The 23,443-nt window shown below is 41.5% G+C and overlaps 5 protein-coding genes across 6 annotated transcripts in view; 3 read left to right on the forward strand and 2 right to left on the reverse strand.

Annotated features, from left to right (window-relative positions):
• The first annotated feature begins 1,068 nt into the window (after positions 1-1,068).
• On the forward strand, positions 1,069-5,401 carry ASDURF (ASNSD1 upstream open reading frame). The gene is made up of 4 exons (XM_050340084.1): positions 1,069-1,210; positions 3,230-3,283; positions 4,078-4,153; positions 5,255-5,401. Exons 1-4 carry the CDS (start codon positions 1,136-1,138, stop codon positions 5,323-5,325), a joined length of 276 nt encoding a protein of 91 aa, XP_050196041.1. The 5' UTR covers positions 1,069-1,135; the 3' UTR covers positions 5,326-5,401.
• Positions 5,348-11,009, forward strand: ASNSD1 (asparagine synthetase domain containing 1). Its single transcript, XM_050340055.1, has 3 exons — positions 5,348-6,829; positions 8,451-8,632; positions 9,792-11,009. The coding sequence occupies exons 1-3, from the start codon at positions 5,348-5,350 to the stop codon at positions 10,051-10,053; spliced, it is 1,926 nt and encodes a 641-aa protein (XP_050196012.1). The 3' UTR covers positions 10,054-11,009.
• A 459-nt stretch (positions 11,010-11,468) lies between these two features.
• Positions 11,469-16,400, reverse strand: OSGEPL1 (O-sialoglycoprotein endopeptidase like 1). Of its 2 annotated transcripts, XM_050340072.1 has the most exons (8): positions 16,237-16,400; positions 15,836-16,085; positions 14,851-15,233; positions 13,802-14,006; positions 13,572-13,720; positions 12,855-12,985; positions 12,635-12,706; positions 11,469-11,628 (listed from the first exon to the last, which is right to left on the reverse strand). In XM_050340072.1, exons 2-8 carry the CDS (start codon positions 15,891-15,893, stop codon positions 11,538-11,540), a joined length of 1,089 nt encoding a protein of 362 aa, XP_050196029.1. In that variant the 5' UTR covers positions 15,894-16,085; positions 16,237-16,400; the 3' UTR covers positions 11,469-11,537. The 2 variants fall into 2 exon arrangements, with proteins under 2 accessions (XP_050196029.1, XP_050196028.1); XM_050340071.1 differs by having other exon boundaries at positions 14,851-15,238; positions 15,836-16,398.
• Positions 16,401-16,834: 434 nt separating this feature from the next.
• Positions 16,835-23,414, reverse strand: ORMDL1 (ORMDL sphingolipid biosynthesis regulator 1). Its single transcript, XM_050340080.1, has 5 exons — positions 23,320-23,414; positions 23,052-23,114; positions 21,792-21,972; positions 19,792-19,943; positions 16,835-18,318 (listed from the first exon to the last, which is right to left on the reverse strand). The coding sequence occupies exons 3-5, from the start codon at positions 21,963-21,965 to the stop codon at positions 18,183-18,185; spliced, it is 462 nt and encodes a 153-aa protein (XP_050196037.1). The 5' UTR covers positions 21,966-21,972; positions 23,052-23,114; positions 23,320-23,414; the 3' UTR covers positions 16,835-18,182.
• PMS1 (PMS1 homolog 1, mismatch repair system component) overlaps positions 23,230-23,443 on the forward strand; it is a 43,940-nt gene continuing 43,726 nt past the window's right edge. Inside the window, exon 1 of the mRNA XM_050340047.1 lies at positions 23,230-23,369. The gene's annotated coding sequence lies outside the window, so the exon portion shown is untranslated. The remainder of the gene's footprint in view (positions 23,370-23,443) is intronic.

A 23,443-nucleotide genomic window follows, 5' to 3' on the forward strand; every position in this document is an offset into this window, starting at 1 on the left:
TCTTTTCATAAGTAAGTCAGTTTCTTATTTTTTTTACTCCTCATTGGTGCTATGGGTAGATATTTTCAAAACCTTCTGGTCACAGTAATTGGCTCCTGATACCATTTCTCAACCTAAGTTTATTTAGGATAATGAATCATGATAACTCATTGCCCTGCTATTGTCACCCTATCACTTAAACTTGTCCCATGATGTGTTTACAAAGACAAGAAGAGAGAGGCATCACTGTGGTATATCTACAGTAGAGTGGAAGAGACAGAGAAAGGTTAAGACCATCCCAGGTGGATGGCCTGAAACATCCATCTTATACAATAATCAAATCATGCGTCTGATTTGGGTTGGAAGGGACTTTAAAGATCATCTCGTTCCAATCCCCCTGCCATGGGCAGGGACACCTCCCCCTATGCCAGGTTGCTCCAAGCCCCGTCCAACCTGGCCTTGAACACTTCCAGGGATGGGGCATTCACAGCTTCTCTGGGCAACCTGTGCCAGGGCCTCAGCACCCTCACAGGGAAGAATTTCCTCGTAATATCCACTCAAAACCTGCCCTCTGTCGGTTTGAAGCCATTCCCCTTGTCCTGTCACTACACACCCATGTAAAAAGCCCTTCTCAGTCTTCCTTGTAGAAACATATACTAATGATGAACATAATAAAACATATGAAGCTAATATCTGTAAATAATATATCGTTCATATCTCCCCTGGAATACCTTTAAGCAAACCGCCTAAAGGTGTTTGAGAGCCGAGAGCAGCTCTCTCGGTGGTCATACCACACCGGGGCGTTCCTTTCCTTTTCCGGGTGTTCCCTCACGCTCCACAAGGGGCGCAGTTTCCGAGCCTCATTCCAGACATCTTTCCCACATTCGGCCCTGTCCCGATGTGACGCGATTCCCGTGGGTTTCTGTCCCGACCGAGGGGACACCTCGTTGCGGGGGGAAGGGGGCGCGAGGCCCCTCAGGGATCCCGCCAGCGGCGCGCGCCGGGGCGCGTGCTCGGGCGCGCCCGCTGATTGGTGCTCTGCGCGGCGCACGCGCTCTGTCGCGACCGGCCGCGGCCGCGGGGCTTAGGAGCGCGTGGGGCTGTCGCCGCTGTAGGTGTGTCACCGGGTGTGAGCGCCCGCTGCTCCTCTGGGGGGATGTCGGGCCGCCCGCCGCGGCAGGAGGACGGGGAGAGCGCGGCGCTGCGCCAGATGGAGGAGCTGAGCCGGCGGGTGAGCCCCGTCCTGCGCGGGCCGGGCCGGCCGCCCCGGAGGCGAGCGGCGTGAGGGAGGGGAGGGCGGGGGCCGCCGGGAATTCTGTGCCCCGGATTCTGTGCCGGGCCCTGGGAGCGCCCCGCGGGTAACCAGCCCTTGTCGCCTCGCTGGAAGCTTCTCAGGTTGTCACTTTGGGTCTCATTGCTCCGAGCTGAAATTGAAGTGTCAGGTGAGGCGCAGCTAGGGTTTTCTCATAGAATCACAGAATCTCGGGTGTTGGAGGGGTCCCACAAAGATCATCAGAGTCCAGCTCCTGGCCCTGCACAGGACCATCCCCGAGAGTCACACCATGTGCCCGAGAATATCATCCAAACACTTCCTGAGCTCTGTCAGGCTTCGTGCTGTGACCACTGCCCTGGGGGCCTGTTCAGTGCCCAGCCACCCTCTAGGGGAAGAACCTCTTTCTAATACCAATCTAAATCTCCCCTGACACAACTTCAGGCCATGCTCTCGGGTCCTGTTACTGGTCACCTCAGAGATCAGGGTCTGCCCCTCCTCTTCCCCTCCCGAGAAAGTTGTAACTGCAGTGAGGTCTTCCCTCTGTCTCCTTCAGGCTGAACAGACCAAGTGCCTTCAGCTGCTTCTCATACCTTATATGGCTTCTCTCTAGTCCCAGCTTCATCCTTATCTGTCCAAAAAGTCCCAAGGGATTCCAGACACAGAGGTTGGTGCTCCTCATGAATTCAATCCCTCTTCCCTGGTGCCCAATATGGAATCTATCAAGCCCCCGTGGAACTAAAAAACTCATTGCAACCTTCCAGTATCCGAAGGGGCCTACAGGGAAGCCAGAGGGGACTCATCATCGGGAACTGTAGTGATAGGACAAGAAGTAATGGATACAAATGGAAAGAGGGAAACTCTAGGTTAGATATTAGGAAGAAATTCTTTACTGTGAAGGTGGTGAGACACTGGCACAGGCTGCCCACGGAGGTTGTAGATGCCACAACCCTGGTAGTGTTCAAAACCATTGTTGGATAGGGCTCTGAGCAACCTGGCCTAGTGTCCCTGCCAGTAGGAGGTCTTTAATGTCCATTCCAACCTCTTAACATTCTATGATTCTGTGAAAAAATGACTTCTGTATGGTCATGATGTATAGAGCCAGTGGTGGTTTTGATTGCCTGGGAAGCTGCAAAGCTGGGACATAACAGAGCTGCAGGTTGATGGTTTAGTCCTTAGCTAAAGATGGCAGTGCTGTTTTGCCTGTTGGTATTGTAGATATAAAGACACTGATGTAGCTGCTGGAGAAGTTGTACTTTCAGTGTGCCACATTCAGTTTGGCTAACCTCCCTCTGCAGCAGCTTCCCACTGTGGCACCAATTCCAGGAGACACAAAGGAAAAAAACAAACCAAACCATATTGTTTGGTTCTAACAAAAACATTGTGTCCTCTGACCAGATTTTGTTCCAGTTTTAGGCTTTTATGACAGTCCTTCTTATTGCTTTTTACCATTCAGAGCTGTCGTAAAAGAAAATGGGAAAACCTGCCACCTCTGTCAGTGCAGCACTAAGGAAGTGGGATTAATGCAAAAATCCAGAGCAGTAGAAAGGCTCTTAATACAGTTTTAGTGTATTTGGATTTTCATTAATTAAATTTTGAATCTGGAGCATACCTGTGATTATAAAGTGTATTCTTGATATTATGCTAAATTTGTTTTCTGAAATTATTTGATGTTGTATTAGTTGTGTATATGTATTCTTTTCTTCTGGGGGAGAAAAATATGCTAGAGGTACTCTGGCTTCCCAGTGATGATGGCTTTTGGGGGGAGGAGAAATACCAATGCATGCAAGATAACCTGTTTCTAGAGCGGTTACTTTAAGTATTTAATTTTTATATTTACTCTGTCTTCAGTGGTTCATTTGGAGAACAGCAGCTATATATGCATGTAGCTGCCTCAAAATACCAGTAAGAATGTTCACCACTAGGATTATAACATGGTAGTTCATTTTTAATAATTAAAGTGCATCTTTCACCTTTCAGATTAAAGAGCAGAAGGTTGTAGTAGATGAGCTTTCTAATTTGAAGAAGAACAGGGTAAGTATTCACAAGTTTGCTTTTGACTATTTCATTTTAGAGGAGAAATAAGCACAGAGACAAGAGGGGAAACAAAATCAGAGCATGCTGTCTTTAATTTGTTTTAATAATAATAATAATGGCCAGTCTTCGCGAGCGAAGATCCGGGGAAGGTCTTTACACCTTCCAGCCTGCGCATTGGATTTTTTAGGTGAGACACAGTGTGCGCGGAACTGAGCCCACCCTTTAATCCTAAGGTTCATCTGCCGGGGCCAAGCGAGCTTGGACGGTGGCAGCGAGGTCCTTAGGACGTAGATGGGTTGCCTTTAAGGGCTAACGAGCCCCACCTGCCCGGGAGTGGCCCTGACCGGGAATCGAACCCGGGTCTCCGCGAATTTGTTTTAATACAGATTTTAATACACATGTGGTCTGCTGTTCTCAGAATAACTTGTCCTGCAAATGATGTGATTATGTACCCTTGTGCAGTGTTAACACAGCATGCTGTGTGGGTCTTTTGCCTTTTTATGCTTTATCTGAGTTATTTCAGTGAGATGTTTGAGTTTATCAGAAGACTTTATGAGGTATTCTTACTTTTTTTGTGCATGTGTTTAAATTAGAAAAGAGAAATGCAGAATAGTCATGGGTTGATCATTAAATGTTTCTGATGATACAACATTAGAATGTTGGTGTTGTTAGGGCAAAACTTGTCCTTCTGGCATTAAAGTGAAGTCTTGATAGACCCACAGCAGCTTCTGCTGCAGTGTGGTTCAGAGTCTGTTGTTGTGACTTAATACAGCCTGGTTTTTGTTTTGCAGAAGGTTTATAAGCAGCAACCCAATAGCAACATATTCTTCCTTGTGGACCGAACAGAAACGCTGTCTCAATGCAAAAGTAAGTTTACAGTGTAAATCAAATGCTTGCCTATTTAAAAGCTGTGTATTAAAATGCAAAACTGACAGCTAGATGTCAAATACAAAATAAACTTCAGACACCTGCTTGTTTTTCTGGAATGGATAAATGTCAAAATGTTTTCACTTGGTTTATGGATGTGATAAAAGAGCAAGTGCTGAAGATAAAGAGGGAGAACATCTGCTCCACAGAGGAGTCATTATTATCAGCGCCCTTTGGGCAGCTGTATAGCACTGTGTCCCTTAAAAAAAATTAAAAATTGCACAGGATAGGAGGAGAAGGAAAATAACAAGTTAAAATTGGAGATTAAGCTAGAAATCTTTAGTTGAAAGAATGGGTCTGTGGGATTATGAAGATAGGAGAATGGATAATAAAGGTGATGGTGAAAGAAACATTAGAAATTTGCAAACTTAGAAGTATACATTTTATTTTCTGGATTGAAAAATTGCAACTTTCTTTGATTTGGGTTAATAGTGTTGACATTTTAATCAACAATCCCCTTTTCTTACTACAAATATATAAGTCATACTGATTGTATAGGCAATAGTTGGCCTATAGTAATGTGGTTTTCTTTGGGAGAAAAAAAATTATAATCTTTGTGTAATAAAGAGGAATAAGCTACAGTGAGCTATAGTAATTACAGAATACAAACATTTAATGGCCAGTCTTCTCGAGCGAAGATCCGGGGAAGGTCTTTACACCTTCCAGCCTGCGCATTGGATTTTTTAGGTGAGACACAGTGTGCGCGGAACTGAGGCCACCCTTTAATCCTAAGGTTCATCTGCCGGGGCCAAGCGAGCTTGGACGGTGGCAGCGAGGTCCTTAGGACGTAGATGGATTGCCTTTTAAAGGGTTAACGAGCTCCATCAGCCCGGGAGTGGCCCTGACCGGGAATCGAACCCAGGTCTCCGCAGTGACAGCGCAACGCCCTTACCACTAGACCACCAGGGGCTCCATAGAATACAAACATAGCACTTTGGTTAATTAGTATCTCATTGAACAAGTGGCTGGAATGACTTATTTCTTAGATATAAACTTTTCTGTTTATGAAATTGACTATTTGTATAATACTCTCTTACACAGATACATTAGATGAATTAAAGAAGGCACACCAGGAGATGGAAAATGCAGAAAAAGCTAAAATGAAGAAATAGTTCCTGTGAATTCAGTGTCATAATGTGTGGTATTTGTTGTGTTGTTACTTTGCGTGGCCAACATTCTATTCCTGATTTCCTTAGCGAAGACACACTCCACCGTCTTGGAAGAAGAGGACCAGACAGTAGCCAACAGTTGATAAAAACTGTGTCAGATCTCTCCTACAAATGTCTGTTTTCTGGCCATGTACTTCACTTGAGGGGACTGGTGACTCTTCAGCCTCTAGAAGATGCCAATAACAATGTTTTCCTTTGGAATGGAGAAGTTTTCAATGGAGTGCATGTAGGAGATCTGGAGAATGACACTCAAGTAATGTTTCATCATCTTACATTATGCAGGAGTGAAGAGGACATTCTGTCACTCTTTTCATCACTGAGGGGTCCCTGGTCTTTCATTTATTACCAAGCATCTAGACACAGTTTGTGGTTTGGTAGAGATTATTTTGGCCGTCGTAGTTTGCTTTGGCAGTTCAGTCATGAGGCTGACAGTGCTTTCTGTCTCACATCTGTAAGTGGTTATTCTGAACTAAGCAACCAATGGCAAGAAGTCCCAGCATCCGGAATTTTCAAAATTGATCTCAAAGCTTGTGCAACGACTAAATCGTTGTCTTTAACATTATTTCCATGGAAGTACTGCTACACGGAGAAAGCAGCAGAAGAAACATTCATTAATGTTCTTGATCAAGTGTCAAAAGATTTACCAAGCCACATACATCTTGGGGTGAATGAATCAAAGCTATGCCTCAGAGCACCAGTTATCCCCTTAAATACAGCAATTGCTGAAGCTTCAGGTGAATGTGCAGGCACTAATAGTAGCAACATTATCCATGGGGTTTCTGTAGAAACCCTCCAAGGATTTCTCGCAGAGGAACACAAGAAAAAATTAGTGTGTCAGTTTATTGATGTTTTAAGTGAAGCAGTCAAGAGACGAGTTTTATGTCTCTTCAGAGACCAAGATCAGGAAATCAGAGAAGTTCCAAGCATGTCTCGTAAGAAAGCACATGTTGCAGTGCTCTTTTCTGGTGGCATTGATTCTATGGTTATTGCAGCCCTTGCTGATAAACACGTGCCTTTGGAGGAGCCAATTGATCTTCTCAATGTAGCTTTCATGATGAAAGAACAAGCTAAGCACAAGGGTACCTCTCAAAGACATACCAGCCATGAAGTGCAGCTTGATTTGCTTTCTCCTCAAGAAACCTGCCAAGATATTGATGCTAAAAGTGGTGCTCATTCATCTTGCTTTGATGTTCCTGACAGAATCACTGGTAGGGCAGGACTGAAGGAATTAGAAGCCATTAACCCTTCAAGAACCTGGAACTTTGTGGAAATTAATGTTACACTAGAGGAATTGAAAAAGATGAGGGAACAGCGCATTAATCACCTAATCTATCCACTGGACACAGTCTTGGATGACAGCATTGGCTGTGCAATGTGGTTTGCTTCCAGAGGGGAGGGTTTTATTAGTAACCCAGGAGAACTGAAACCATATAAAAGTTCTGCAAAGGTACTGATTTTTTTTGTTTGTTTATTTTCTGCCTTATGTTTGTAAAACATATATTTATAAAACTTATGAATGTAAAACCAGTTCTGTTGATTCAGAAATCAGGTGGGATCTTTGCTATTCATAAGGTTTCTGAAATTCAGTGACAGACTGTAGAACAGTTCTGTAATTATAATATTTTTGTAATTCTAGAGTTAAAAATCGCATTCAGTTCTTTTGTCATGTAACGTGTAGGGCTTTCCAGTGAACTTGGATAAGCAACAACATGACTAGGAAAAAAATAATAACCATCATCTGTAATTTTCAGTGTTTCAGTTCCAATAGTGGGTAACAGCTATTCAGTCCAAACTGTGTTAACAAATTTAGTGATAAATGTTAGTGAGTTATTAAGTAATATTGTTTTGTGCCAGCATCCCACCACTTGTCAAAATATCTTACTTAGGATGCTCTTGATGTAACAAATAGCAAATAGCACAGGCAGAAAAGATCTTGGCATCTTTTGTAATTAGAGTCTGACAGAAATACAAAACTTAGCTCTTTCCTTTTTGTAACTTATCTTCATGTATGTAGTATTAAGTAAAATATTTTTAGTAACTAGGTGATTTTCTTGGGAATTTGATTCTGATTTCTCACTTCCCTATTTCTGATGGTTTTCATAAGGAAGAATGAACGGTTTAATTTCAGGAATTTACAAGCCAACTGCCACCTTTGCTTTTTGGGGCTCCTGTTACTTTTCTAATAATTGCTAGATCCTAAAATCATAAGAAATCCACCAACAACAGAAACCCCAACAAATGCAATAGTTTGCTTAAAAACCACTACTGTAGGACACAGTTGATATAGTTGGCAGATCTAATTAAGGATCTGCATCTCAGATTTGCAAAACATACAAATTCATCTTAGGCCCAGAATATGTTGAAATGGGCCATGACTTAATAAGACATAAAGCAAAAGTGTCATTTTCACATCAGCTACGTACTGCTGTGTTGGCTAAAAATTAGTTGGGCACTGACTGGTATCAGATTAGTAAAACACACTTGACTGTTTGTTAAAAGACTTCCACTTTTATAGTGAATTGCTGTTGAAGGCACAGCAGAGGGCCAGATGTAGCAGTTGTTTCTGGACTTACTGCAGACAGAACATTATGAGCCATTTTAATTTTGTGTAATGCATTGTACTAACCCAGTAGCTGGTAAATTAATCTGGATGTACATTCAGATAACTATTTAGAATATACGACATAATCTTTGGAAACAAATTTTTTTTACAAAGGCTGGTGTTTAACGAATGCTGTTTATTCTAATAGACACTAACAAAGACATTCTTCAAAGATACCAGTGTATTTGGGGTGCATAGGACATTATTTTGATGTTTTTTCCTTGCATCAGTAGAAACGTTTGTGTGTACTTTTAAGTCTGATTGTGAGCCTATTGCAAGTTTCCAGTGACTTTATTGGAAACTGTTTCAGACTTAGTAAATGTGGAATGCAGATCCCATTGTGTTAAGTAACACCTTTATAGGATGTGTGTTAAAATTAATATCCTAAAGGGGTAGTTAAACATTTAAGATCTGTTACATATTAACTCACACGGATACCAAGATTTGTTGTATTTTGTTTCCTTAGGTTGTGCTTACCGGAATTGGAGCGGATGAACAGCTTGCTGGGTATTCTCGACATCGTGTTTGCTTCAAAAAATATGGCTTAGAGGGTCTGAACAAAGAACTTGAAATGGAGTTAGGTCGCATTTCTTCCAGAAATCTGGGTAGAGATGACAGGATTATCGGTGATCACGGAAAAGAAGCCAGGTATTATTGTTTTAACATGAAGCAAAACTGGTTTTGCAGGTTAGATGCAGTTTTTAACACTCCAACAAAAAGCTTAATTGAAACTTCTGGGTGTTTTGTTCTCTAGTTCTGTTGCAATTTTGTTAACATGTATTGTGTTGTGGAGTTTTTTGGTTTTGTTTTTTAAAAACTAGTCTGTAGTACTGTGGAAGAGTTCCTTTAGGAAATTTAGTAACTTGACTTCCATCTAGAGGTTTTAAGAAGCAGCAACAGATGAAATAGGAAAAATCAAGTACATTTTATCATTTTAAGTGGAACAGTCTTGTGCACAACTTTGAGGTGTTCTGGTGTGGTCATCTGGTGATTGACTTTGGGTTAGGGTTAGGGTTATGAGAGGAGAATGACAACATAATGTAAAAGCTGTGTATTCTTGTCCATGCAGTAACTCCATGACAATATCCACTGCGTTTCCTGGTGTTAAGTCCGAATAGTTAGAAAATCCTTTTATTTGTGTTTACTTCCTCCATGCTACCACCAACTTGCAAAAAATTCCTTAGTTGTTGTCAAGTAGCAGAGGCCACTCAGGTGCATGAAAGGGTTTCTCCTGTGATCTTAGTGCCAGTGTTTTTCCAAATCTGTTCTTAGTTGCACATTTTCAGTGTGGCACAAGAGCAGTTGCAGTGGTGGACAGGCAATGCTGTTAATCATGCATAGGATTAGGTATGAATGCTTGGAATTCAGAATGGTCAGAATTTGTTGTTTAAATATATTTGTTTCGAAGTTACAGTGTAGCTTCACAAAGTATTTTTAAATACTTAGGAGTTACCTTGAGAAGTGTTACTTAAAGATTTGTATTGCTCTTCCGTTGTAGTTTCTGATGGTTTTTGTAATTTTTCTTCTGTGTAAACCCACCATTTCTGATCCTTGTTTTTACTGTTCTCTTTGCTTGACTTTTGAAAACTTCCAGGCTTCTGAGTGTAAACATTATGGGGTTTCTTTCCCCAGGACAGTGTAACTGCTTTGGAGAACTGTCTCAATATTGTGACACTAAGATTTAAGGTGCATCTATGATTAGGAATTGATACAGACTCTGAAATCTTTGCATGTGGTAAAGGGGAAAACCAAAACCATTCGTATGAAATTTTTAAAGGGTCTTTCCCCACGTGTACCTTTCTTTCAGGTTTCCTTTTCTTGATGAAGATGTTGTTTCATTCCTCAATTCTCTGCCTGTCTCAGAAAAAGCTGACTTGACTCTCCCTCGAGGAATGGGTGAGAAACTGATCCTGCGCCTTGCAGCCAAGGAGTTGGGCCTCACAGCCTCCACTGTTCTGCCAAAAAGGGCCGTACAGTTCGGATCTCGGATTGCAAAACTGGAGAGCCACAGGGAAAAAGCATCTGACACATGCAGCAGGCTGAAGTTATTTTCAGTAGGTGAATTATAGAAGTACATCTTGAGATATATCTGGTCCGTTTGCAAATGCAGTAAATCTTTGGAGTTTTCTTAGAATGCTTGGTCTGGGTTTTTTACACACTTGGACATTCCTACTATTAATCATCAAGGTAATACATGTAGATGTGTACTTTTAGTAGAGACTCTCTATGAATGCATCCCTGGAGGGAAGGGAATACTGGGCTTTGGGGAAGATAAGATAGCCAGAAGTTGGCTTTCCCACCCTTCCTGATGTCAGTGTTGCCAAAAGCACATTGAATCTGTCCAGTTTGTCACATATATTGAATTCAGTGCATTGCTTTGTGGTAGAACAGGGCTAATCCTGCAGCTGTGCTTTAGAAGAAGGTTTGGGTTATGGTTCTGGAAGGGAGGGCATGGTGAGGAGCTGGCCTGGGTTGCCAGAGCCAAAAAGAGCTGAGGGTCTGGGGTCTTGTCAGCTCTTGGGAGATCTGCCATCCAGGTATCATCAGACATCAGAAAACAGACATCACACACACACCCTGGGTGTTTAGGGGCCATCCTGTACAACCTCCCTGTCTTAGGCCAGTTCTGCAGGAATGGGTTGGTTGGCAGTTCCAGCCTGGCACTCCTTATGTTCCCAGAGAAACTGGGAAGTTCCCTCCAGGCTCTTCTTAGTCCATTGCTGACTCCCTAGCTTGCTGTCTCTCATTTTAGCTTTAGCTCTGCCACTTTTGCTTCTAATTGTGTCCTTCAAGGAAGATCTCTTTTTAAACAAATCAAAAAAAGGTCTCCCTTGGGAAAAAAAAAAGGCACTCTGGGTGAGTATGTGGATGCAATCATGGGGAAATAGAAATATGAATGGACTTCCTCTGAAGAGAAGCTTGAGTTAGCTTGTCTTTTTAATTGTGTATGGAAAGATTGCATTGTGATTAGCTTTACTGAACTTCTTTGTAAAAAAAAAAAAAAAAAAAGAAATCCAAAAGACACTATCTCTATACCCCAAAGTTTTAATTCTGTGTAATGAAGAACAGGCTTCTTACACCAGCAGCAGAAAATTAGGTACTGCTGAAATTCAGTTGCACTGGCACAGCAAACATATTGAGATCTGTTTGAATATCTGTGCACTCAACTGTTCTCTTTAATCATGGAAGTTAGGGGTTTTTTTTAATGTGTAGTGTCAATTATGAACTTTATATAAATTATATATTGATACATTATCATATATATTATACGAAATTATAAGTTATGAAGTGTAAACAGTGGAGGTATTTTCATTTGTGTAAGTTTGTGTTTATTACAAAGTGCACTTTTGAATTTTTTTTTTAGTTGTTTTAATACCAACAACGCTTAGTTGTGGAATAGTAACTGGAATCACTATGGTGATAGGACACAGCATTTGTTTCTCTGACAGGTGATTTTCAACACTAGTAAACTAAGTACTGTCAGTAAACATAACAGCACTGCACCAGTTTTTATTGAACAATTTATATTTGCATTTACCGAGTAAGTTACTCTTTAAGATGCCAACCATCGTATCTGTTTTAATTTTGGCACCTTGATGGAATCTTCTTCAACTCTTTTTGAAATATCAATTCCAAGGGGAGCTCTAGAAAATAAAATTATGTATGTTAAAAAGAAATAATATCATTTCCATATCACACAGATGTACAGCTTCACAGACCCTTTTTACAATTAGAGTCATCGTATTTTTGCACGTTCCCTGCACTGTAAGATTGTGTGACCATTAAAATGGTCTGTCTGAAGCTGTACTTAGAAACAGCTTTACACTGAAGAAATATCTGCATTTCTAGTGATTCCAAACTCAGGAAACAGTTGTGGTTTCAAAGCCATCTTTTGGGGATGATGTTAGATTCTGATTTTAGTTGCAAAGCAACTAAACTCCATTTACATGCAACTGATGAATGCAAAATGCACTGCAAATTTACAGGTATCTTTTTCTATGATAATCTTAAATAACGTATTTTCTACAGCAAGTGAAACTTAGTATTTTATTCACTGATATATATACAGCAAGTTATTTTTGAAGAAGAGTATTTTATAATTTTTAATGTTTAAATTATAATACTTTTTTTTTTTTTTGTATTGAGACCGTCCAAGTCTGTTTTCCAGAAAGTGGAAAGGGAAAAAAACCTGAGAAAAAGCCCAAGTTTAAGACCAGCTGGTACTTTTGAAATACTAGAATTTTGTTTGGCCTTAAACCTAAGATCTATTTAAATCCATAGAGCAAGTGTTACCTAACTGGTCATTAAAAAAATCAGTATTATCATTTAAAAAAAAAAAGGTATTATCAGATGATAAATGTTAAATTCTTTTTTTAATTGATTGCTCATTATGAATACACAGTTGGACTTGGAGCATGTTGACTTATGCCTGTGGTGACTGAGAAGCTAAGGGAGAGTATTGCAGCTTAACTGGCTCCAGTCTTTCTGTACCACAGTGGCAGTAGGAAAACACTCAGAACTGTTATGATGTGTGGTAATTTAAGTTTTTGAGCCAAACCAAACATAAATGATCATTTGTATTTTGCAAATATGTTGAACAGCAACTTTTAGAAGTGTTGCAAAGACTCTTCTCAGCAAGCAGTCACTTACTTGGGTTCGTAGCGAATGTCATCGGTCCTGTGGAGAACACCAAGTCCTGCATGTAGCCTTTCAATGCCATTCCTGAGCAAGAAAGCAATTACATAAAATATTTGTCATAACTCTCTGAACATGGCACATGGTTCAGTCGCCACGAACAGAAGTTCTTGACTCTGATGTCAGCTTTTAAAGAACATTATATAAGCACATAACAAAGAGAAACAACTCTTACCATGCAATCATAACACCGTTATCAGTGCACAGTCTTGGAGGAGGACACAATAAAGCAAAATCATTTGCATCTGCCAAATTCTGTAAACCTTTTCGGATATACTGGTTACTTGCAACTCCTCCTGATACAACCTGACAGCAGTGACAAAAAAAGGCATTAACTCAAAAGTACTGATGGGTGACATTCAACTAGCATCCTGTTTAAAAAAGAGGTTATCAGTTCTGAAGACAGCAATAAATAATGCATTTAAAGATTAAAACATATCAGAAGAGAGTATCCTAAGTGAGCTTTTTATGCTAAAAGACATTCCTGAATAAAAGCATGGCAGTCTAGTGGAAGGAAGGTTGGAACTACATGATCTTAAAGGTCCCTTCCAACCCAAACCAGTCTATGGTTCCAATGGAGCTAGAACAGCCATCATTATTGTGGAGCACAAGGTCAAACTGTGTGGCCTAAGTTGTCATGGGAGGTTAAATCAGATGGTAAGAAATACCCTCCTAGCTTAAAACTCAACTATGAAAGACTATATTATAGTCTACATTACAACTATAAATATTGTAAATATTTATATCACTATTACTTCAATCTTGGTATTTTAACAACGAAATGCATACTGAGATCTTCCTCACCTGTCAAGGCAGAAAGTACAATAAGGCATCTGCATCTTCAAATGATGTTATATAGTCAAACAGAAAAAGGAAGAAGAAGCATACCCACCAAGGTTGCGTTTTTTTGTGGTAAGATGCTATTTTTCGTGCAGAACAGCATGGCCCGACAGGTGCGCTGCATGATGTGAACAGCCACTGCGTGCTGGACAGCAGCAGCAACATCCTTAACGCAGGACAGGATCTCACCTTCCTGAATACCTGCAACAATGTATGGTCAAACAGGTTTTCCTGAGTGTGGGCCATCAAAAACGTGGTTTACACCTGACTGTTTAAAAATACCTTCTTCTTTTTCTTTTTGTGCAATGGCATTATTGACAAGGTTCAGGAGTCCGGAAAAAGAGAAGTTGCAGTTGCGATACTGTTTCATGGGCAGTCGGAACACGACCTGTTCCTGGTTTCCAGTCTGAGCCAAGTGCTCTATCGCCTGCCCCCCAGCCATGCTGTGGCACTCTGGGTGCTTTCTTAAAGACAGTCTTCTTGCCACCTGAGGAGATAATAAACAACAGACTTGAAATCAGTTCCTCCTGTAACTGCACCACTGTATAGGAGTCCATGGAATAAATCTGGATGCCACAAAAACCAATCCAGTGTGAACCTACAAACAGGGCATAGCAAGCACAAGACGTAACATCAGCTGGATTTTTTTTTCCTGAAGTATTTAGAAATGCAATTCTAAAACAATTTGGGCAAACGTGAGGATCAACAAATTTTGCAGGACACATTAATTACTCCCATTTTTCAGCTACAGGAAACACACACAGATGGCCATACTGTACTACCAGATACACAGGAACAAAGTTGGTTTCAACTTTAGACAGTCCCCTTTCTGACTCTCCCAATTTTTTACTTAGTGTGCACAAATACCATTTAAAAGTCTGTGTCTGAGAACAAAACTGTAAGTGACCCAGAAAACTTAAGATTCTGAAAGCCAAACCATGCTTTTCAAACTGTAAGCAATAAAACTAGTATGAAATGTTTTAATATGTATTGTTTTAAACCTGACAGTATCCTTTAAAATAGCATTGTCAGTCTTCTCAAATTCATACAACTTGTTTGTATAATTGGCGTCAATGAACTTCCAACACCAGTTTCGGTTGCTAGGCTGCCTATTACTAAAAATATAATCAGTGTACATCTGTTACAATTGATGTTATATGTACATTTTTAACAGACCCTTGTGTCTGTTCAAAATAGAGAAAAACCCTATTAAGTAAAGTTCACATTATACTGAATTACTGTCCTTGGGCTGATGATAATACTACCATTATGTAGTACAAATGCAGTAAAAAGAAGAAAAAACTAGGTTCACTTATGTAAGGAAATACTACCTTATCCAGCATGTCACCTGGTGCAATATCTATGGACTGTCCAAGCAGAAGGAAATCTGACACTCCTTGTGCTACTGCCAAGAGACAGTGGCCTCCAGAGACCAAAAGAACTAAGAAGGGAAATTCCAGGTGATGTGTGAGCCTGACGGTCAGCGCGTGAGCCTCCATGTGATGGATGGGTATGAATGGCTTCTGGTGCCTGTTCACCAAGGCCAGGCTGTACTTCAGCCCCACCCCAAGGCTTAGAGCAAGTCCAGGTTTCACTGTAGTTGCAACAGCTGCAAGCTCAGGTACAGAAATGCCACTGACACGAAGCGCCTCTTCTACCACTTGCTCGATGTTTTCTCTGTGAAGCTGCTGTGCCACCACAGGAATTATTCCACCTGTTCTAGTAAAACCAAAGAATTACAATCCATTGGTATTTCATAACAGATAGAATGGCATAAAAATAGTTTTCAGGCACCTCTTAACCTTGCCATATCCAGCCTGTTTTCCTTGGTGCATTCTCAAATACCTTGTTTAGTGTAAAAGGCACTGAAGAGAGATAAATTATCACCAGGAGGTCAGAAAAGGATGTAACCTGCCCTTTTTGGTACAGCTACTTCTGAAATGCATCTCAACACTGTTCCAAAGCAAGGTCTGTAATACAATATTCATAACGCCTCACTTACTATTTCACGTTCTTAGCCACCAATGCTTATATTTATTTTCACTTAAAAACATTGAGACATTTGGTGGTTTTAACAGTAATTATGATTTCATCTTTAATTCAAGCTAGAGAAGAAAATACTGGAAGAAACTTTTGAAATGCACAACATTTCTTTCTTTCCCCTTAAGCAGTACATATTGTGGCCCAAGGGATATGTCTTCCCACCCACCCACCTCTTACTGATTTTTATGGAGCAGGGAAGACTTATATGGATGATACTACAAGTAATAATAACAATAAAAGTTATTAAGGCAAAAGCCTTCAGAGAAGTCTTACTGTAAATGGACTTCCTTCTGACAGTGCAGGGCTTCTCCCAGGACACAGCCAGCATCATCTACCACAGCAGCGCCCGTGTCGTCACAGCTCGTCTCTATTCCCAAAACCAGCCTCCGAGAACGCTGTTTTCCAGGGTGAGATGAGCTGCTTCTCAGCCACGCAGCTCGGCCGTGTTTAACCGATTTCAAAAGGCTTTTGGCAACGCTGTTCATTGTTAAAAATCTACCTGGTGGTTATGTCTAGAAGAGAACTGTACGGTTTATTATTACTGGAGGGTTTTCAAGCATGTGTGCTGCTCTGATTTTCTGAAGAGGTGGTGTTACTTTTACAGTTACGAATGGCCACACATCATATTTAAGATACCAAGAAAAAAATATCTGTGAGCTCACGTCTTGTTTTACCTTACAGAGGGTAGAGTTCCTCACCAGGCTGGCTGTGTGCGGTGCCTCTGGCAGCCCCGCGGGCGGGACCCAGTCCCCGCAGCAGCCCCGCTCGGTATGCCCGCCGATCCAGGGTCACGGGCTCGCCCCGATCCCCGGCAGATGCTCCTCCCGCCCAGCGGCACCTCCAGGGCCGCTCCGCCCGTGTCACGGCGCACCTGCGCTAGCCCCTGTCGCGACCTGTCGCCACCGCCGCCCCCCCACCCTTCCCGGCGCTCGGCTCCGCCCCGCCGGGTCACGGGGCGGCGCTTCCCGGGCCCGGCGCAGCCGCCGAGCTGCAATTCCTCAATCCAACGATTTTGTCCGGCCTCCCGGAGCCATCCCCGCCCCTTGACCTGCGGTCCCTGAGGTCGGTCCGTGTCTGAAAGTCCCTGCCACTTGTACACATGGCAGTGACTGTAGAAGGCAGCACAGCTTTGGGATGGCCACTGCTTAAAAATCGGTTACCACTTCCTGTACAAATAACGCAAAGAACTCGCTACAAAGTTGCTAAAGAAAATTCATAACTCGTTGCCATTTCTTTTTTTAACAGTACCTTTATCGATAAACAACCAGAAAATTTCCTTAGCAAAAAAAGAAGTACGCCACTGTGGGCTTGTCTTTTTTTATTTTTATATTTAATTTTTTTTTCCAGCTCACTGGCTGTCACTGCAACCAAAATGTAAATCAAGTCTTAAATGGGAGTCTTCTGTTACATCTGAGCCAGTTTTGGCTGACAGACAAACGGCAGACTTCAAAATTCATCCTTTTCCCAAGACAGAGAAATAAGTGCTCAGAGCTGTAGATGTACCTTCTTCACTGTAATTCCAGAGCTGATTATATACAAGAAAACCCCGTACTGCACGTTACCTCTAAAACACAGCATTCCTGCACATTTCCAAGACATGCAAGTTATCTTTTTCTGCAAAAGCATACAGTTAGTCCATGTGATTTGCCTAATCACATACTTCTAGTTCAGCTTCTATTCTGACAACCCACCCAGTTTCCCTTATATGCTCTGACACAGTTGTAACAGAGCTGCTTCTCCTACACCACCAGTAACCCTTTCCTGACCCCATCACAGGCCTCTCAGCTACTGAAAAAAACCCCATCAGCCAGTATCAGAGAAAATAGTCAAAAGTCCACACCTAAAAAGAAATTCCCATTTTTCAGGATGTCCCTTTTACACATAGAAAGCTCAGTGTCCTGGTAAGCAAAATGAAATAAACACAACAGCGGCAATTTTCCAAAGCGTACATAAACCGAGCTATCAAGTTGATGTGGAAATCCCCTGAGCTGGCAGTTAAGGAGTTTTTTTGGTCATTGTGACAAAAAAAAAAATAAATCACAAGAACAGAGAAAGCAGGAATTACACCATCAGTTTATGCTCACTGTCACAGTACTTACTGTGAGACAAACTTTTACAATGCAATAACAAGCACAACCACCTACAATCCATACAGCAGGAACTAGCTACTTTCACTTAACCTAAGAATGCAGCCTCACCAGTCCCTGGCGTTGAGGATCCTGGATTTATATGTAAAGTTACCATCTGCATTATGGATAATGGGCATTTGTGAAACACCACTCTCCATTTCAGCTGTTACTTGCACCTTCCTTTACAAATCACTTGCGTCAGCCACACGTACAGTCTTAGTGGGGATTAGGCTTTAGAGCTGGGCCTGCCCAGCTCTTAGTGGAAATCTCTCTTCTACAGGTTTCCAATTCACATTGAAGTATTTGAAGGCAACTTCTTATAAACTCGATTTTTATCCCGGACAATGCTGCAGGAAGCAGGAATTGTATCTCAGATGTAAAGGCATCTCTCACTGACTATGATGAGATACTGGGCACAGCAGACTACTCGTTTCCTTCACCCGGGGAGCAGCAGGAGCCATGTCAGGGGCGGCCAGAGTGGAAACTTCTCCTTAGTATTTATTGATGCCAAAGATCCGAACACCGTGCAGCTGTGGCAGCTTGGGGATGAGCACAGTCAGGAGAGAGGCTGTGTTCAGGATAAAGTGTGTCGGATCATACTTGGTGTAGAAACTCGTCAGGAAGTACCTGCAGGAGAAAATGGAGCAAGCTTAGCTGATGGCACCCTGGTCTAAAAACTAAACGAACGAAGCAGAGTTGAAAAAAGTGCTTTAGTAATCAGTAAGATTTTACTGATCTATTCCTGTATTAAATATCTCACCTGAGGTTCTAGAATATCTACAGCAAAATTATGGTCTAGGTCTCCCCATACTTCTCAAGGTGTTGAAAAGCAACTCACCACGAGTATTTTCCTCTACCACTTCTCCCCGCCCATTTGAGTTTGAGTCTGACTTCTGAAGCTACAAGTCTGATTTATGATCCAGATTTGAAATAGTGTTAAGATCTGCTATCAAAATATTTGCAGTTCTGCTGCCCTAGCAAACTCAGTGACAAAGCATTCGACATTTTCCAGTGCAAAAATTATTTATACTGAACACACCTGTGACTGGCGTGATTTTAAAGCACTTCCCATTTGGCAGATGTTTCCAGCACATTTTTCTTTAAAGCTAATTCACAACCTGTTCATCTAGAATAAGGAAATGTGCCTCAGAAAACCCAATTCACCACCAACTTCTTTATGCTTTGAGCCTCTAATTTCATCCTCATGACAGAAATGAGGCAATCAGATTGTTGGGGTCTGGGGTTTTTTCCACAGCAAAACAGAGATGTTATTCAGCTACTTATATACTATTAGTGCATCAGGAGAACCATACACTAGTGTTCTGAATACAAAACTACTGCTGCAAAGTGGGCAGCTTTTTGAAAATTTTTGAAAATTTTTTTTGAGGCATTACATACATTTTTTCAGGTTTTATCCTTTATGGACCGACTTTCTAAACATTATGCAGGATTGTGCCTCCTCCCCCCCTAACTCTGCCATGCAAGTGGACAACTTTCTTTAGGGAAAACCAGGAAGACTTTTAGAGTTGGACATTAAATACGTATCTGATTTCCTTTAGTTACTCAACCCTACTTTTGTCAACAGAGACAGGCGTGTAGGATTTCTAAGCCATTTACAGAACTAGCGTAAACAGAAGACAGTAGGTACAAAGCCAAACTGACACTGGACCCATGCAGTGAGGACTGACACACTCCTCCAAACTCAGAAGTTGCAAAATGGTTAATAAATGCTGTTGCAAAGGCAATTGGTTAAGATTTTCAATATTTATGACTTCACAATCTCTAAAAGATCTTCAAGAGTTACCAGTAAGTTTTCCTCACAACATTTCTAATCTTTAAAACCTGCCCCATTTACAAACTTTGTTTACAAACTTTGACTTCAATATATGGAGTGTCAAAAGCAGCATGAAGAAAGATTTTTGATCACATGGCCTATAAATATGTACTCCCTACCTCTGTGATGTAGAAATAAATTACCAAACAAGCAAGCAAGAAAAGAGAGAAAATGCTTTCAGAATGTAAATTGCAACCTATTATGTTGCAGCTTTTGAAACCGTGGTTTTATGATTCAATTCATCCATAATACAGTTTTGAACTCACAGAATTATAGGAGAGATTGTGAAGAACTTTCTTGAAGATGTGAACTGTACTCCATAATCCAGTTGTTCCCAGTGTGTTAGTAGCCTAGCTTTCCCCTGATCAGGTGTTTCAAAAGGAGTTCCCTTTACTGCATGCAAAAACACATACATTCCCTGGGGAAAATAAAAAGTGAATACAGAGGCACTTTTAGCTATATTTTTTTATAACTGTTACATTGTTCAACACACTGTAAAAAAAAGAGTATAAGTGAATTCTCACCCAGAAGAGCTGCTGGCCTGTAATAGAAAATTATCAAGGAGCAAGGAAAAGACAAGAGGGGATTTACCCAAGACTGTGCAGTGAGTGGTACAGTCAGAGTTAAAGCCAAAGTCTGTGCAACATCTGATCCACTCCCTTGTCCTCTACATTAGATGGCAAACATTACATTAAATCAACAGAATTGTAACAAGCACTGTAACAAGTTTGAGGCGGCTGATTTATATTACCACAGTGTTTAATGAGCAGTGAGGTAGAGTCTGCCTCCAGAACAGAAGCCTATGAACCTAAGACAATTGATTTGTTTATTAATTTTTGAATTCATGATGTTTGCAGCATCTCCATTTTAATAACCTAAAAGAGACTTTTAGGACAGGTCCAAATGCTCACCACACATTTTATTTCATGATAGTACTTGCAGAAAGGACCACCAAAAGTGCTTTCAAGGTAAGCTAAGAGTTTTCCATTAGTGGAAATGCAAGATTTTTTTTCTTTGTCAAACCATTCAAGGATTTGTTTCCGAAAGAAGTGCCATTTAAATGCTGAAATATCCAAAAAGTGCAATTTATACTTATCTTCTAATGTTCCACTACAAAACTACTTGTCAGTGCATGCTTTCATCCCCACTGTCATTACAGCTACTTGCAATGAATTCAGTAAGGCATGTTGGAAATATTTAGTAATATTTGTCTCTGCCAACATCTCAGGTGTCTGACATGTCTGATACTGTCACAGATAACATACAAAATGCTCTAATGACAAAATTCCACCACCAGTTTTAAAGCTGTCTTCAAAAAGCTCAAGTAAAAATTAATTTTTTTCATGATTCAAGAGGATATTTATCCATCCTCAGTCTTTACAGTGAACTACTATTTTTGTAAATGAGGAAGGAACTATCTTTTTGTCAAGACTTCTCTACTGTTAATCTGAGAAAGCTGAGTTAGCAATCCTCAAGTATGATGTAAATTGCTGGATTATGGCCCTCTTTTCTCTAAGCACTGAGGACCAATATACATAGTTGCATTACTTTAAGTGATTATAATAAAATGGAGAGAGGAGCAGAAAGATTCTTAAGGTCGTCAGGTTCCAAAATCTTTTGCATACAAAAGTCATCATGCAAATCCCGATCCACTGAATAACAAATGGTTTCTGGGCTTGGGTCAAAGTAGCTGTCAAACAAGATTTGTCTTATAGAGTTATATAGTTATAACCTTGTATGCTGAAGTCATTCTGAGCTACGATTTTCCTGGCTTGGCCAGAAATCAAAGCTAGAAGAAACAGAACACAAATATTTCTGTCCAAGAAAAGAGGTAAGGTGCTGAAAGTAAACATTTTGGAATAGTAACAGATTTATGTAGAAAAATCAACAGATAATACTCAAGAGTTAAAAATGTGATGTTTTGTGGATTCAGCACAGCTCTCTAATAATACACAGAACACTGTAAAAGTTGGTTGGCATAATGACTTTATGTTTGCAATCTTCTAGCTTAATTAAATGCCTTTTAAAAGAATACATAACTATGGAAGGAATATTTCACGTCATTCATGCCTGAATCAAAAGTGATCATGTATCACTCCTCCATCCCCAAACAGCTAATCATCTGTGGATAAGCCAAACAGAGGTGCTGTTTTGGCCAGCAGGATTTTATTATCCACACAGACTGGCTATTTTCCTCTTCCCTTGCTACTGAAAATGAACACCCATGAACAACTTTTCAAATTCCGTTGCACGAGTGGTTACTTACCAGGTTGTGAATCACATTTGTTAAGGTCCAGGCAACGGGGACACTAAAGAAGGGAATGCTGAGCAGGACAATGTGCAGCATGCCGACTCCGAGCGCGTATGTCAGCCACATTCCACGACTGTTCATCACCCGTGTGTTTGGATTTACCTCGCTGTGGGCAACTCCTACATTCATTTTTTCCCTATAAAACAGATCTTTTTGAAGACTGAGACTACTGTTACAGAGAACTTAACATAGGCCATTTTCAAATGTGGGAAAAGGCTGTTTTAAATAAGCAGATCTGGAAAAGAACACAGTGCATAAACCAAGATGTACCTCAAGATCTTCAAACTATGGTTCGTACAGAAGTCAATGCAAAGGGGTAGTTAGGAACTGTTTGTTCAAAAAAAGAGGAAACAAATAAAACTTAAAAGCCTGTTACAGAAGGAACATTTAAAAAAATTAGTAAGCTGTGCTATTAGAGGCTGAAGTTGCAAACCTGCAAGAAACCAAGCTCATAACTTTTATCTTCTGAATTAGTTTCTCCATCCATGACAATATTCAGAGTTCTTCTCCACTTTTCATATCAATTTTCCTCCTATTTCTTGTTCATGTAATGGTTAGTAAAGAATTCTGCATATACCAGTTGCCCAGCCATCTACTGCTAGAAAGAACAACCAAAGACTAATTCATGCCTATTTTTCTTGCAGTAGAGTGCAGATTTCAGATTTTCCTCCCTCACCCATCTGTTATTTTTCAGACAGACATTTCTATCTTTCAAATGTGGAGTACGGGTTCAAAAGCTTCTAAGCAACAGACACATGCAGAGATACACAGAACAATTTCATATGCTGATTTAGTAAAAAAATTGACAGAACTTAGGGATGGTGACACTCTCATCCTGTTGTAGTAAAATTTGTAATGATAATTAAAAAAAACACAACAAACCATTACTTACTTCATCCTCACGTGATCTGTGGGACTATGTATATTCATTTATGGAACTGGGAAAGAGATATTTTTTAACATTCATCCGAATCAGACTACAAAAGCACCGCACAACCAGCAAAAGCAGCTTGCTTTTGGTAGGAAGTTTGTTCCTGACAAACTGGCTTAGTACTGTACAGAGTATAAAATAAACACAAAATACCCTAGTATTTTGCCGTATGAAACGCGGTAGAAAAAAAACCCAGACGCGATGAAGCCGAAAGCGAGCCGGGGCTGTGCCGACATGAATCAATCCCTGTCGCAGGGCATTCAAACCGTGCAGGGACACGTTACCTGGGGTGGGCGACGCGAGGCCGTTCCTCCCTCCTGGGGATGCAGCGTCCGCCGAGCTCGTACCTAGAGAGACATCCCGGCGTGACCCACCGTCCCTTCCCGTTTCCCCTCACCGTTCCCGCCCGATCCGAGGGGCAGCTCGGCTGTTTTCCCTGCCAACGCTCCCCTCCCGGCCCCGCCGCTGCCGCTGCCCCGGCCCGGCCGTGCCCGTGGCCTTCTCCGCGGCCCCGGCCGCCCGTCAGTCCCTCCGCCCCCCGGGCGGTCCCACCTCTCCGCAGCCCCGCGGAACCGGAGCGGAGCGCGGGGCGCCGGGAGCAGGTAGACCTTGCGGTGCCCTGGGCAGGGCGGGCCGGGGGCAGCGCAGGGGCCGGGCTGGGCCGCCCGCACCGCCC

Source organism: Myiozetetes cayanensis, unplaced genomic scaffold (assembly GCF_022539395.1).
Source record: "Myiozetetes cayanensis isolate MyiCay16 unplaced genomic scaffold, myiCay2020 scf9, whole genome shotgun sequence".
Lineage (NCBI taxonomy): Eukaryota > Metazoa > Chordata > Aves > Passeriformes > Tyrannidae > Myiozetetes > Myiozetetes cayanensis.